This window comes from Chiloscyllium punctatum, chromosome 32, assembly GCF_047496795.1.
Source record: "Chiloscyllium punctatum isolate Juve2018m chromosome 32, sChiPun1.3, whole genome shotgun sequence".
NCBI lineage: Eukaryota > Metazoa > Chordata > Chondrichthyes > Orectolobiformes > Hemiscylliidae > Chiloscyllium > Chiloscyllium punctatum.
The window spans coordinates 11771269-11786171 of record NC_092770.1 but is presented as its reverse complement, the minus strand read 5'-3'; the positions used below and the strand labels follow the sequence as shown (position 1 = coordinate 11786171).

Sequence of the window (14903 nt, the reverse complement as noted above, 5' to 3'; positions counted from 1 at the left end):
AAACTATAAGAATCACTGGTAGTAAAGCAGGATTATTCACATGGACTTCATATTCATTGTATGCCAAAGTCATTTTTTCAGGACGCCAGTTTTAACCTGACAGAGGCACTTTTATTAATATACTGAATGTCTTTATTATAAAATGTATTTGGCACCAGTAGGATTATGCATCCTTCAAAGTGTTTTGGACTGCACTTATTTTGCCAAAAACAACAATGCTGTCTTCAGGTTCTTTTTTAGGAATTTCATCATGTTCTTTTCCCAATAGAATTCCATTTCTAAATGAAATTTATAGCTTGTTTTGCTTAGCAAAGCTGATTAGCTACAGTTGGCAAAACAATTATGGTGGTAATTTCTGTATCCACAAACAGACCATAAAATCTAAATTGGCCAGTAGTGTCATATCATGTGACTTTTTAAAAGAAAACACTTCTTGCCAGCAACCCAGTCAGTATTGCTGCCATAATTTCATGAGTCAAAGTGTCTTCTTGTAAAACAGAGGAAACTGAATGGGGCAATTACTGCTTTCCTGAAACCTTTCAGGGGTCCTTATTTGTTGGCAAGTTAATTTATAATAATGCTACTTATTACAGAAACATTAAGATCCAATTTCTGGAAATCTTGCTCAATTCCTGGTGCTACCCAATGACGGGCATGAATCACTTCACTTAATCTTTCCTCACAAATATGATTTTTCTATTTTCTTGGGCACTAGGTAATATAAAATCAAATCACTTCAAAAGGATGCACCTAAAATTTTGTTAAAATGACAATGATAGTTTCAAAGTACAGATTTTAGTTTTCACTTATTAGCTACTTTTGGTCACTTTTACACTATCAAGAGAGGCCACTCAACTTTTTCTTAATTTTACAATCAATGAAAGTGGCACCAAAAAGCTAAAAATAGAGCTAGTTCCACCTTATATGTAATCCTTTCAGGAGGCATGGCTACCAAGATCTCAATACGTCATTCTGACTGTTTCCAGACCAACTCACCCAACACTTCAACTCTTCACAATGCCACATTGGAGCTCAGGGAGACTTACAATGCTTTGCCAGTTCACTTTGCATTCAGGGATGCAGAACATCTAATGCATCTGCACAGGATGCATTCTATGGGATTTTTTGAGCAATAAGCTCATGTTTATAGATTCAGATTGAATATTTTATTTCCTTTGCCTTTGGAACACTGCGCCCATCTTCAGGATTCAGGATTGGATCTTCAGTAGCAATTACACCATGGAAGCATTCATTTTAATGGAAACATACCAGTGCTGTCCCAAAGTGGAGCTTATGTTCTTAGTGGTCACTCTCTTTGCTCTGACTTGGAGGCTGCCAACATGTGTGACCTGCATTGATTTTTACCATTTAGGCTCTTCAGTCCTAACTTACATGCTGTTGACCTCTGTGGCTTGCGTTGCTGTTTAAAGCAGAGGGAGAGATAGTCGAGTTATGATTGTTGTACATGCAGAGGAGGAGGAGTTTCTTACTGCTTTCCCTTTAGGGGCTGTGTACAATTCTTTGCAATGTCAGGTCCTGCTCAGGGCAATTGTTTTAATTATGCGTCCACTGATTGTATTGCCACCGATCTGGAAGCAACCTGCAATTCATTGGCAGCTCATTTTTTTCTTGGAAGAACAAACATTAAGAATGATGGCCTCAAGCAATCATGTTAGTTACATACTCAGCATCAATTTGCTTCCTGTCATGTCAGATGAGTAACCAATGCAGCTGTGAACTTAGATGTCTCACTGCATTTCCTATGTCCTTATGACTTCTCACACCTGACACTGGAAGACAGTGTTTTGGAGCTTCCACGTTCACATATTTACCTCTAAGTAAGCCAAAAAATGGTGTGCAATGTTCAAGAATGACATATTTTTGGAAGGGGATGTTTTCATTGTGACTATATACCTGAAATTCACTCGCCCAATATAACGTCAGTATTTTGGTTTTGAAACTACATCTGGATAAGGTTAAAAAGCTTGGAGCTCCTTATTGAAGCATGACATTGGACTCCTCACAAAGCCTCCATGGCACCCAGGATCAGGGCAAAATATGTCACTTCAATGTGATTGATGTGAGGTCTCAGGAGTACAGTTACTTAATATGTCACTGTATTTCTGACCCCACACACAGTTTATTGTCACACACAGCTAAGAGGGAGGTCACACTCTTAGGAACAACTAGGAACCTGTGTGGCTTGTCCCAATCTTTGACCCTTGACTGCATCCAGGATGTCCCCTATTTCTTTAGATTACAACAGCTCATATACTTCTCCATGTTGAGGGCAGTCAAGCAGCTTGGGCAATGGAATTCACCAACATCACCGGCCTTCCTCAGGTGAAAGGTCTGTAGTCTATACCCGCATTGCTTTGAGAGTGCGTTATCAGCAAATGTAGGGTTTAATGACTCCTTCAAGGTGCAGTTATCTGTGATAATCAATGCCAGTTTTTGAATGTGTGCACCAGATATTCTGGGAATTGCTATAATGCATACATACCAGAAAACTCAAAGCCCCTTCCTCTTTTACGGGGTTAAAGAAGTGGTTGCTGAAAGCCAAAAGCCACCCCATCCAAACATGGCAGATGACACCTTTATGAAAACCATAGACAGATCTAGGATGGAGATATGACATTGTCCATGCTTCTGTCAGGGCTGTAAAGATCAGGCCATCGAACTGAAATTGGGGAATTGATGCGTGCAACACTCTGTGGTATATTTTAGAAGAGACAAGACACATCATTGTGGCATGGTGAACTCTTCATAACTAGAACTGACATAAGATGAGGAGGGGTGTGTGTCCTGGGTGCATAGGAAACAGGGAATTGAGAGCATTATTCTAAAGATGATGAGAAGGATCTGAACATTGGATCTCTAATGTACCATCGAATGCCAGGAAAAACCTAGTATGAATGAATGAGCTGGGGATTGAACTCCCTTTCATTGTATAACTTTCTATTGATTTTATTATAAGCATCACTTGGTTGGTCTGAAGTTCATGTGGTTATTACTCCACTCTGAGAACATTGCTGTTGCTGAATAAATGTTTTCCATTTGATTATATCAATGTTATCTTCAGTTGATTTCAACTTCAAGAATCTGCATATTTCAGTTCCCACTCACTGTTAGGGAGAAAGCAACAGTCAGTGAGGCAGGGCAATAACATTGTGAGATGCTGAGGTTAGATGGCTTTTAAAGCTTCAGTCAGCATATTATATCTGAGTGTTGTGCACCTCAGTCTCTAAAGATAGGCAACAAACTGCTGGCAATTCTGAGCCACTTCCTTTTCATCACCCTATCCACAAGCACCTCCAAGTTCCTTGTCTGCAAAACAAGGGATGATCTTACCTTTCTACGTCATATCCTCAGTGATGAAAGTCAAATATTGCACAGCAAACAACAGTTTGTGGCTTGTAGCACCTGAAGTGCTATCAAGCAGGGGTTTAAAAAACAGGGCCAGCAGTGTGAACATTGCAAAGTTCCAGCAAAGGTACGCAGTTCCACTTCTCCTAATGCATGATTCCATGAGCTATGTACCACATAAGCCAGTTCCATGATTATTGAGCTGAAGAATGATGAATGTGACACAAAAATAGGACCATGATGGTCACGCCCCATAAATCGCACCAATAAGAGCACTTCGCAAAAAAATGGCAAAATTCAGCCCAATGACTCAACAAAACAAAGAGAAACCAGCTGTTGGAAGCCGGGAGTACCTTCGGACAGGTTTCTGTAAAGACTGCAGTTCTGTGGGGAATGCAGCATCATGTATTAAGAAACTAATAAAGGATATCTGTTCTGTAATTTCAGAGTATTAGTTGCTTAATAAGTAGTTCATTCTATAGAAATATATTTTGTTTATTTCACCGTAAAAGTCTCAAGACTTGAATTCTTGTGTGATCGATAGAAGTTGGTTGTTGGGAACCAACTACTTTTTAAAAAAAAATTCTTCTCCCTGACCATCATAACAATTGATATGCAAGTACTTTAAATATGAATGCATAAAAGAGAAAGGTTATATAACTTAAATCCATATTCATTATTTAAAAAGGAACTTCTAGCTCTGAGGAATACATTTTTGGATATTTATTTACCTCATCAAATGTAAATTCACTCAAATCAACTTCTTCAAAGGCATCCTCTTCCTCAGTTTGAACAGCTGCTAACGCATGAGACAACTTCTTTCGTAGGAGACAGCCCCGCCAATGTGCCTAAATTAAATTCACAATGCATTTAATTGTTAAAAAAAATTGAAGTGATGAAATATAAATAATCTGAAAACAAAAGAATGATAACATTTGGGTCAAACTGAACATGGGATTATCCATTTTGCAGAACAATAATATAATAATTTTGAGACATAAATGAGTAAAGAACAGTACTTTTAAAATGCCATAAGGATTCCATCACCTTGTCTATAGGCTGTAGGGAATGTTACAATCTCAGCATCACAGGCTGAAATTTTTAAATTATTGTACAATTCTTTCAAAACTCATTATAGTTGATAGCAAAGGCAGGATAAAAGTACAAAAGAGCTGAGGAATACTTAGGATAAATCTTTTTAATTGGTTTCATAGATTTCCTGTACCTAAATTATGAAATAAAAATGTTCTTGAGAAACTTCTTTCTTTCATATTCCTTGTGCAATTTGTTGAAATAAACATTTTAACTAAAGAACATAGAAACTCAAGCTTTATAGTAAAGCTAAATTGTTTTATTATGTTAAAACTGATCTAAGTAAAAGAGTTAAAATTTGCTCAGATTTTCTCTCTCACACACAAATACAGCTTAGAGAGTGGGGAAGGATGAATCAGTTAAATTATAATCTCTAAATGTTAAAGGAATTAACAGTTTGTAATTTGGTAACTAGGCTAGCTTCAAACTGAATCATAGAACATAGAACATGACAGCGCAGTACAAGCCCTTTGGCCCTCAATGTGGAGCTGACCCGTGGAACCAATCTGAAGCCTATCTATCCTACACTATTCCATTTTCATCCATATGTTTATCCTAGAACCATTTAAATACCCTTAAAGTTGTGTAACAGTACTACCCTTCACAAAACCAAATTGACTATCTCTAATCAACTTATTCCTTTCCAGATGATTAGAAATCCTGCCTCTTATAACCTTTTCCAACACTTTACCCACAACTGAAGGAAGGCTCACTGGTCTATAATTACGAGGGTCGTCTCTACACCCCTTCTTGAACAAGGGGACAATATTTGCTATCCTCCAGTCTTCTGGCAGTATCCCTGTCGACAATGACAACATAAAGATCACAGCCAAAAGCACTGCAATCTCCTCCCTGGCTTCCCAGAGAATCCTAGGATAAATCCCGGCCAAGGGAACTTATCTAATTTCACTATTTCCAGAATTGCTAACATCTCTTCTTTGTGAAACTCAATCCCATCCAGTTTAGTAGTCTGTATCACACTGTTCTCCTTGACAACACTGTCTTTTTCCAGTGTTTAACACCAATGAAAAATATTCATATAACGCTTCTCCTATCTCCTCTGACTCCACACAGCTTCCCACTGCTGTCCTTGATTGGGAAGTGCTTTTGCCCGAAATGTCGATTTTCCTACTCCTAGGATGCTGCCTGACCTGCTGTACTTTTCCAGCACCACTCTAATCTAGACCCTAATCTTACTCTAGTCATTTTTTTATTCCTGATATACCGATAGAAAGCTTTAGGGTTTTCCTTCATCCTAGCTGCCAACAACTTCTATGGCCCCTCCTCGTTCTTCTTAGTTCTCTCTTTAGGTCTTTCCTGGCTAACCTCTAACTCTCAAGCGCCCTAACTGAGCCTTCACATCTCATCTTAACATATGCCTTCTTCCTCTTGGGAAGAGATTCAACTTCTTTCGTAAACTACAGCTCCCTCACTCGACCACTTCCTCCCTGCCTGACAGATACATACTTATTAAGGACACAAAATAGCTGTTCCTTGAATAAGCTCCACATTTTAATTGTGCCCACCCCCTGCAGTTTCCTTCCCCATCCTATGCATCCTAAATCTTGCCTAATCACATCATAATTGTCTTTCCCCCAGCTATCACTCTTGCCCTGCGGCATATACCTACCCCTTTCCATCACTAAAGTAAACATAACTGAAGTGTGGTCACTATCACCAAAGTGTTCACCTACCTCCAAATGTAATACCTGGCCAGGTTCATTATCCAGTACCAAATCCAAGGTAGCATCGCCACTTGCTGGCCTGTCTACATACTGTGGTAAAAACAATGACTGCAGATTCTGGAAACCAGATTCTGGATTAGTGGTGCTGGAAGAGCACAGCAGTTCAGGCAGCATTTATTCCTGTCTACATACTGTGTCAGGAAACCATCCTGCACACAGTGTACAAAAACTAACCCATCTTCTCAAACTATAGTATTTCCAGTCAATATTTGGAAAGTTAAAGTCCTCTACTCTATTACTCTTGCTCCTATTGAGAATCATCTTTGCTATCCTTTCCTTTACATGTCTGGAATTATTCGGAAGCCTATAGGAATCTCCCAACAGGGTGACCTCTCCTTTCCTGTTTTTCACCCATACTACCTCAATAGACAAGTCCTCAAATGTCCTTTCTGCCACTGCAATACTACCCTTGATTAACAATGCCACAACTTCCCCTTTTTTACCATCTTCTCTGTTCTTACTGAAACACATAAATTCCAGAACCTGCAACAACCATTCCTGTCTCTGATCTATCCATGTCTCCGAAATGGCCACTACACTGAAGTCCCAGGTACAAGTTCACCCACTTTGTTCCAGATGCTCCTGCCATTGAAGTAGACACACCCCAAACCACCTTCCTGCTTGCTGGTGCACTCTTGTGACCATGAAACCATATTTCTGACTTCACTACTCTTAATCTCTTGGACACTGGAACTACAATTTAGGTTCCCATTCCCCTGCTTAAACCCTCCCAAAGAGCCTTGCTGCTTTTGCTTAGCAAACTTCTACTTTCAGCATTGAGACAATTTAAAACTGCACATGGACAATGCAACTGTTCTTCTGGAGACAAAGCTATGGAGTTTCTCCTTTAATTTTTCTGTGTGATGTACCTGGAGAGAGATAATAGCAGAGAGGAACTTCACACCATCAAGTTGGTGAGAGACAGTTTTATTGAGAAAGTATGTGTTTAAAACATCAAAAGTGTTGTACGAATATACTTTCCAACTGACCAGACATTAAAATATGATCCCGTATTAATTTGTAATTTGATTAGCTCAGGTCTCAGAATTCCCCTTTTGAGCCAAGGTCCCATCGTTGAAGTTGTTAGAATTGAATGGCTTGTCTCCACCTAGTTGAGAATCTAAACTGTTTTCCTAATGGAATAGGAAATATGGTTCATTCATATTTCAATCAGGTCATTGTCTTTCATGGGCTTTTGTAGGCATGTCATCTCTATTAGATTGGACTGTGGAACAATGCAAACTATGTTGCCATCTCAGCTGTGAACTCAAATGAGCTTTGTTTCTATTTTCAAAAGATCTGCTTTTAGAAAGTTCAATTTGTGTTTTCAGTGGTGGATTAAAATCATTATTTGACAAGAAGGCATATCTTCATGACAATCATCTTCAAAGTTCTTTGTGATGTTGAATGTAATGGATTTCTTCACAGCTAATACTTCAATGATGAGAGCTATTTCCTCTATTTTGCTCAGAAAAAAGGAGGCATTCCTGTTCTCTGCTCTGCTCCATCTGTTACAAGACAGAGGCAGAATCAATTGTTTGTATTTTAACCCCCTGAGGTTTCCAGCATTTTTTGTTTTCAGTACAGATTCCAGCATCTGCAGTAATTTGTTCCTACATCCTGTTTGCATGTTGTGTTTGCTACAGTTAAATAGGTGAATATAAAGTAAGGGTCAAAGTCAGATGTCACATAGCACCAATTACAAGCTTTCAAAGCACTGCCCCTTCATCAGGTCACCTGACGAAGGAGCAGTGATCCGAAAGCTTGTGCTTTCAATTAAACCTGTTGGACTATAACCTTGGATGATAACCTCATGTTGTGTGACCTCTGACTTGTCCACATCAGTCCGGCACCAGCACCAGCACCAGCACATCATAAGTACAGGGAATGAGAGCTGGGTGAGCACTGGTAGGTATGAGAATGTGATGGTGCATCTGGGTATAAGGTGCACGTCTGATGTGCTAGGGAGAGCTGCTGAGCAAATGAATGATTGGGGTTATGGAGGTATATATGATGTCACATGAAGATACATTCATTGACATTAATCACCTACACCAGTTATTACACACTAGTTATCTTTTATGACCACCCACTTTTAAAATGTTATAGTCCATTAGCATCTCAATGTACTCATCTGCATGAATAAATATTCATTATATGAAGCACTTAAATTATACAATATTCATTACAATAAAATAATTACTTCAATCAGATCAATGCCACAAAGGAATTCTGTGGCACAAATTTACATTTGTTTAAAGGTGGCATGCAACAGCCAGCATTTTGCAGTTGTGTCAGGTCAGCAATCTTTTTTGGCTCAATTCTGTGGCACATGGAAGGAGCAGGAGAATGACAGCTTGTAGACAAGCTTGGGAAAGGCAATTGCGAAACAAAGACTTGAGTGAGGTTTGAATATGGAAGAACAAGAATGAAATCCAGAAGAAGAGAAGAGAGTATAAGAATGCAACAAAAAAATGGGGTGTTTGTTGACCAACAACAGAGCCCACAACTCCAGCTGTGTGCAGCATTAGGAGAGGAAGATGTTCAGAGTGCAGATATTCAAGTAAGGCATCATAGAATGTGGTCACTGACCCATCACTATGTCATCAGGACAAAAGCTAACTATCTGTTGTTGTCAGAGAGACAATGCCAGAGACCACTGAGTCTGCACCAGGATGTAGTTATTGAAATATGTGAAATTGTCAGGCAAGTCTGCACTCACATGGATTCAGTAGGAACTCCATGCCAGTTACTTTCAAACTGACTGTGGTGTTCAATATTTGTGGCACTGGTGCTTTTTGGGGCTCCATGGACATTACACAAAGATGGATTATGAAAGTGACCAATGGTTTCTCCAGTCTTATGAATTAATTTGCCAATCATTTCACAGATGAGGAGAGTTAGATGGTGAGGTATTGGATTTAGTGATGACTGCTCATTTCCCTCCATGATTGCACTCACATGATTGCATTAGAGCCCACAGTGATCAGCCAGTTGCATTTTTGAGTCACAAAGGCCTCAAACGTGCAATTAGTCTGTGACTATAGGCAAAGAATCATTCCTGTATGAGCTCCTTTCCCAGGGAGCTTTCATGATTCATACTTCACAGCTTCCAGAGCCTGTTTGAGCCCCAGCCAAGTTGGATGGCAGGATTTACGAATGAATACCCACTGTGTGATCACATTTATCTACGCAGCCTGCTACCAGGACTTTAAGTTTTAATGACAGTTGAGAGTGAACTGAGTCTCAATATAAGAGGGAAAGTTTCACAAGATATGCCATCCAGAATGACTCATTACAACTAATGTACCACCCAAAAAGGTTGCATCTATGTGCAAATTACAAGACTAAATGTGTGACAGAGAAAGAAAAGGAAACGGAAAGCAGCATTCCAATATAACACTGTACCTATTATATACTTGCTGTAGCTTTTATAGGTGTACGAATTATAAACATTCCTTTCTTCCAGTAGAAAATGTATATCTGCATTTCAGTCAGCATATTTGAAAATGATATATAAACAACCTGGATGATGAATTTGCGTATGTTTAGAATTAAACTTTAATAGTAAAGTTATCAACTATTTTACTTCAGAGAAAAAATTGAACAAAGTGAACCCCAGGAGTTTGTTTAAAGAAGCAGATCCAAATTTTGGGTCTCTGCACCACCATCAAAAGAAGTCCTCAGGTTGGTGCTGGGAGAGTAGGGATGGGGGTGTGGGGTGGGAATTAATATCCAGGTGAGGCCCTTGTTACTTGTTTTTGGTACAAAAAATAGGCCAGATACATTTCAGCTTTTATCAATAATACAGAAAGCAAACTTTTGAATTATAATGTATACACTGCTCTCCATATCAGATAATGGAGGAGTCCATGTGGCACATGTTCAATCGTGACTTGGTTAACCACTTTCTCAGAAAGCAAAACACGAAGTAAACAAAAAATAAAACTGCAGATGCCGGAAATGTGAAGCAAAAAAGCAACAACTGGAGAAACTCAACAGGTCTGGCAGTATCGAAGGAGAGAAAGCAGAGAGCGTGTTTCAGGTCCAGCAATCCTTCTTCAGAACTGAAAGGCACATATGCTGAAGATAGGGAGGATGGAAGTAAGCAAGAGGTGGATGTGAAGCCCAGAGAGCCCACTGCTGTTTTCTCTCTGTCCGGCTAGCTGCATTCATTCTGACTGGTGGCATCATCCAGTATAGAAGGGCACCATGAATGCTGAGCCACTGAAAAAGCTGAGGAGGCCACCCCAATGTTGCCTCAGTCCATCTATGCTGCAAGGTCCTATGACTGAAACTGCCTCTGCAGTAATGCCAGTGAACAGCCTGTAGGTGAGTCCCAACGGGCACCATTATAAAGATGCAATCCACAGGCAGTTCCGTCAGATGCAGGTATAATGAAGCAGGCTACCTCCACTTCATAATTAACTACAGGAAGAAAGCACCTTGTTGGACTAGACATTAGCAATAAGGTGTCACATCATTCATTTTAATTGATGATTACCTGGGTAATGTTTTATGCATTTGTTTTGTCATTGATTAATTTTGTTGTAACAGTAAGTCAGAACAAATCTTAAATTTCCTGCCAAATGCTTCCTTTGAGGCCCATTAATGAGCTAATAAACATGGTCAAAATGTATATAAGTTGGAAGCATTCATGTAGAGTTCCAGTGGAACAGTGGTAGTGTCCATACCATTAAACCAAGAGGCTGAGATTCAGGTCCCACCAACCTAGAATGTGTGTTGTTATACATCTGAGCTGGTTGATTAAAAATAACTGGAAGCATGCGAGTTTCCAACTTCCAATCATACACCCACTGTCCCATTGAAGAAAGAATCTGAAGATTGTGGGATCCAATGTGCATTCTGGGAACATGATTGTCAAATTCTTTCTACACACGATCTCACTTCCACTATCAATTGGAAAATCTAGCCACAGGAATGTACAGTGGTTCAAACGCTACCCATCACTCTCAATGTTCCCGCTCGAATTAAGCTAAACCAAAGGACTAGCAAAGCCCAGGATGACATCATAGTGCAAAGATCAAAACTGATATTTAGTAACAGGAGACAAGGTTTAGATTGAAAGTATACAGATAAAGCCAAAACAAGTATACAATTTGAAGAGAGACTAAAAGAAAAAAACTGGTGGGTTAAGTGAAAGAAAAACAAAAGATTTTATCAACATAAAATGTAAATGGTTGATTAATGAAAGGGTAGATCTAACTTGTGATGAAAACAGCATTCTTCTGGATGTTTTGCCTTTGTTTAAAGAGATACAAGAGACAGAATAATTAAAATAGATTTGACAGGAGGATAAGTAATGTACACCTAAATAAAAAAAAACAAAAGAAGTGCAGATGCTGGAAATCAGAAATATAAACAGAAATTCCTGAAAAGGCTCAGCAGATCTGGCAGTAGCTGTTGAGGGAAATCAGAGTTAAAGTTTCAGGTTTGATAGACCTTCTTCAGAAGCTAGGAAAGTGTTGGTTTTATGTAGAAGATAGGATGGAGGAGGGGGGGAAGGAGTGAACAATAGGTGGAGATGGAGCCCAAAGATAGTGAAGAACAGATAGACAAAGGACTGGATAGTGATCGGCCTGGGAGGGAGAATAGTGTAACACCTATGTTCAGTCGGAGAAAGGGGTTAATTAAGCAACTGTACACTGCTAATCAGAAAGAATAGGAAGGAAGTTTCAAGACCAAGAAAAAAAAACTCATTAATAAACATATGGAGGACCAACAAGATTTTTTAAAAAAATATTAACCAGCAAAAATGTCTTTAATTTTTTGAGAAAATCAAATAATATTTATAAAGGAATCTATTTGATGTTAATAGGAACTGCTATGTGATTAATTACCAAAATCCATCTAGTTCATTTAAAATGTAGAAATGGCAAACCAGCATTTTTGGTTACAGGATTTGCAGACTGGATAAAGGAGGTGTTAAAATGGCAGCATTGCTATAATGATTAAAGAAACAATCACAACTGAGAGATAAGATTGAATACTAGAGGTTGAAACATGGATTGAAATGAGAATCAACCACATTGTTGGAAGTATACTATAGATGTCAAAGAAGTAAAAGGGGGCTGGATGATCAAACATGTCAATAAATTGCTGAGAAGTGCAGAAACAATCGGGTGGTAGTATTAGTTGCTGATAAAGTCAATTTTAAAGGTATAAAGGGCACAAAACTCTTCAAATGCACTCAGATCAAAATTTTAGGCCAGTTTGTGGCAAGGAATAACTCTGGATATTATAGAAAATTAAGATGGACAGGTGCAAGACACATCAGCAGTGCAACATTTTTGGTGACACTTTCGATAATACTGCTAGATTTAGCATAGCTCTTAGAAAGGATAAAAATAGATCAAGAGTGTTGTTAGAGTTGCACCCAAACAGGCAAGTGGAGATATTCCATCACACTCCTGACTTGTGCCTTGTAGATGATGGATAGGCTCTGGGGAGATAGGAGGTGACTTACTAGCTTCTGACTTGCTCTTGAATCCACTGTGTTTAAGAAGCCAGTCCAGCTGAATTGCTTGTCAATGTAACCCCCAAGATATTGATACTGGGGTAACACCATTGAACGTCACAGGATGGTGGTTGATGGTGGTCATTGCCTTGCACTTATGTGGCACGAATGTTACTTGCCACTTGTCAACTCAAGCCTGGATATTGTTCAGATCTTGTTGCATTTGAGCATTTGAGAGGAGTCGTAAATGGTGCTGAATATTGTACAAACATCAGCGAACATTCCCCATTTTCCGATTTTATAATCGAGGGAACGTCATTGATGAGGCAGATGAAGATGGTTGAACCTAAGACATTACACTGAGGAACTCCTGCAGAGATGTCCTTGTGCCGAGATGACTGACCTCCAACAACCAAAACCATCTTCCTTCGTGCTGGGTATGATTCCAACCAGGGAGAGTTTGCCCCCTGCTTCCCATTAATTCCAGTTTTACTTGGCTCCTTGATGTCACACTCAGTCAAATGTGGCCTTAATGTCAAGGTTTGTCACTCTCACATTACCTGTGCAATTCAGCTGTTTTATCCATGTTTAAACCAACGCTTTAAAGAGATCAGGAGCTGAGTAGCCATGGCGGAACCCAAATTGGGCATTAGTTTGCAGCTAATAGATATTTAGCTCTTGAATTTTTGTTTTTCCCAGCTCAGTATAATACATAAACTGTGGGTTTGTTATTGTCACCTTGTGATTACAAAGACAATGAGGGCCTGATATCCTCTGCTCAACTGCAATCCACCCTCTGCAGATTATGTTCCAAATTGTAGACACATTTTGTGTTTTTCACTTGGAAATAAATGATGGAGGAAAATCTGCTGTCCTTTTGTGGTCTGGCCTATATCTGACTCCAGACTCATAGCATTGTGGTTGACATGACTTAGCAAACTAGGTCAAGGAAAATGATGAAAATGCTAGCTGTGCCCAAATTCCATGAAAGATTAAAGAAAAAAAAACAAAGAAAATGTACCAAATATATATAAAGAGCATAAAAGTGGGCATAGTTCTTAATGAAACACTTCATACCTGTCTCTCAAAAGAGGGGTGAGGCAGTATTTTAGGGAAGGGGGAATATGAAATATTGGATAGCATTAACGTATTGAGAGGAAATGTTCAGGAGCACACTTAGAAGTGAATAAATTGCATGAACTTGACATAATTTATCTCAGACGAAGCAAATAGTAGACTCTAACTGCAATTTTTTAATCCTGTTTGGCTAAGTCATGGTGCCAGAGAACTGGAAGACTGCTCATTCTGTGTGAGTGCTTATAAGTGGAAGAAGTGGTTATGTGATGGTCACCATAACATCATTGGTGAATAGATTATTGAAAAAAAATTGAGGTGAAAATGTAAGTCACAATTTAGAAAGGCACAGATTAACCAGGCAATGTAAGCAAGAACTTGTTATGTGTTAGAACTCAGAAAGCCCAGCTGGGGTTTATTGTTGAACATTAAAATAGAGCCACTACTCGTGGCATACAGCGGCTAGGTCCTGATGAAGGGCTTATGCCTGAAACATCAATTCTCTTGCCTTTCAGATGCTGCCTGACTTGCTGTGCTTTTCTAGCACCACACTCTTGAATTGGCTAGTTCCAGCCTGGGACAGATAGTTCTGCAGATCCATCCCTGGGTCTGCTTTATATTTTCTAATCAACCGGTTCCGGGATTTTTTAAAAACTCCTTTGAAGCAAATAGGACCTGAACCCAGGTCTCCTGGTTCAGCAGAAGGGACACTACCGCTACACTCTTGGAGCTCTTTTTGGTCTACTTAATAGATATTCTTAATCAACCAGTTCAGAGATGTTATCACAAACCTCTGGAACAGGAAGGGACTGCACTTCCTTGTCTAGAGTTAGGGATACCACCAGTGTGTCACAACAGCCTTTTGGGTCTGATATTTTTTATACATCTGGAAGTGCTATCAGACACAACCAAATTACTTTCCTATCACCAAACCACCATGAATTTATTTTTCGCTTTTAACTATTAACCATTGCCAGTAGTCACCCGTGCAGCCAATTAGTAATTGTACGTGTAAAGCTCATTTTGGGTATTGCGAGCCATCAAAAGTGAGGTGGGTGGGGGGGTAGAGTAGGAAGGGGCTAAGTCAAAATGGAATTGGAGGGGGAAGTAAAGCAATCTGGTGCCCACCTCTCTAAAGGCATTGACAG

General features: G+C 39.3%; 1 protein-coding gene across 1 annotated transcript in view; it reads right to left on the bottom strand.

Moving 5' to 3' along the window:
• Window positions 1-14903, bottom strand: part of lrriq1 (leucine-rich repeats and IQ motif containing 1) — a 183768-nt gene that overhangs the window by 68489 nt on the left and 100376 nt on the right. The window contains exon 19 of the mRNA XM_072552684.1: window positions 4098-4214. Within this exon, the coding sequence (XP_072408785.1) occupies window positions 4098-4214 (117 nt within the window). The remainder of the gene's footprint in view (window positions 1-4097; window positions 4215-14903) is intronic.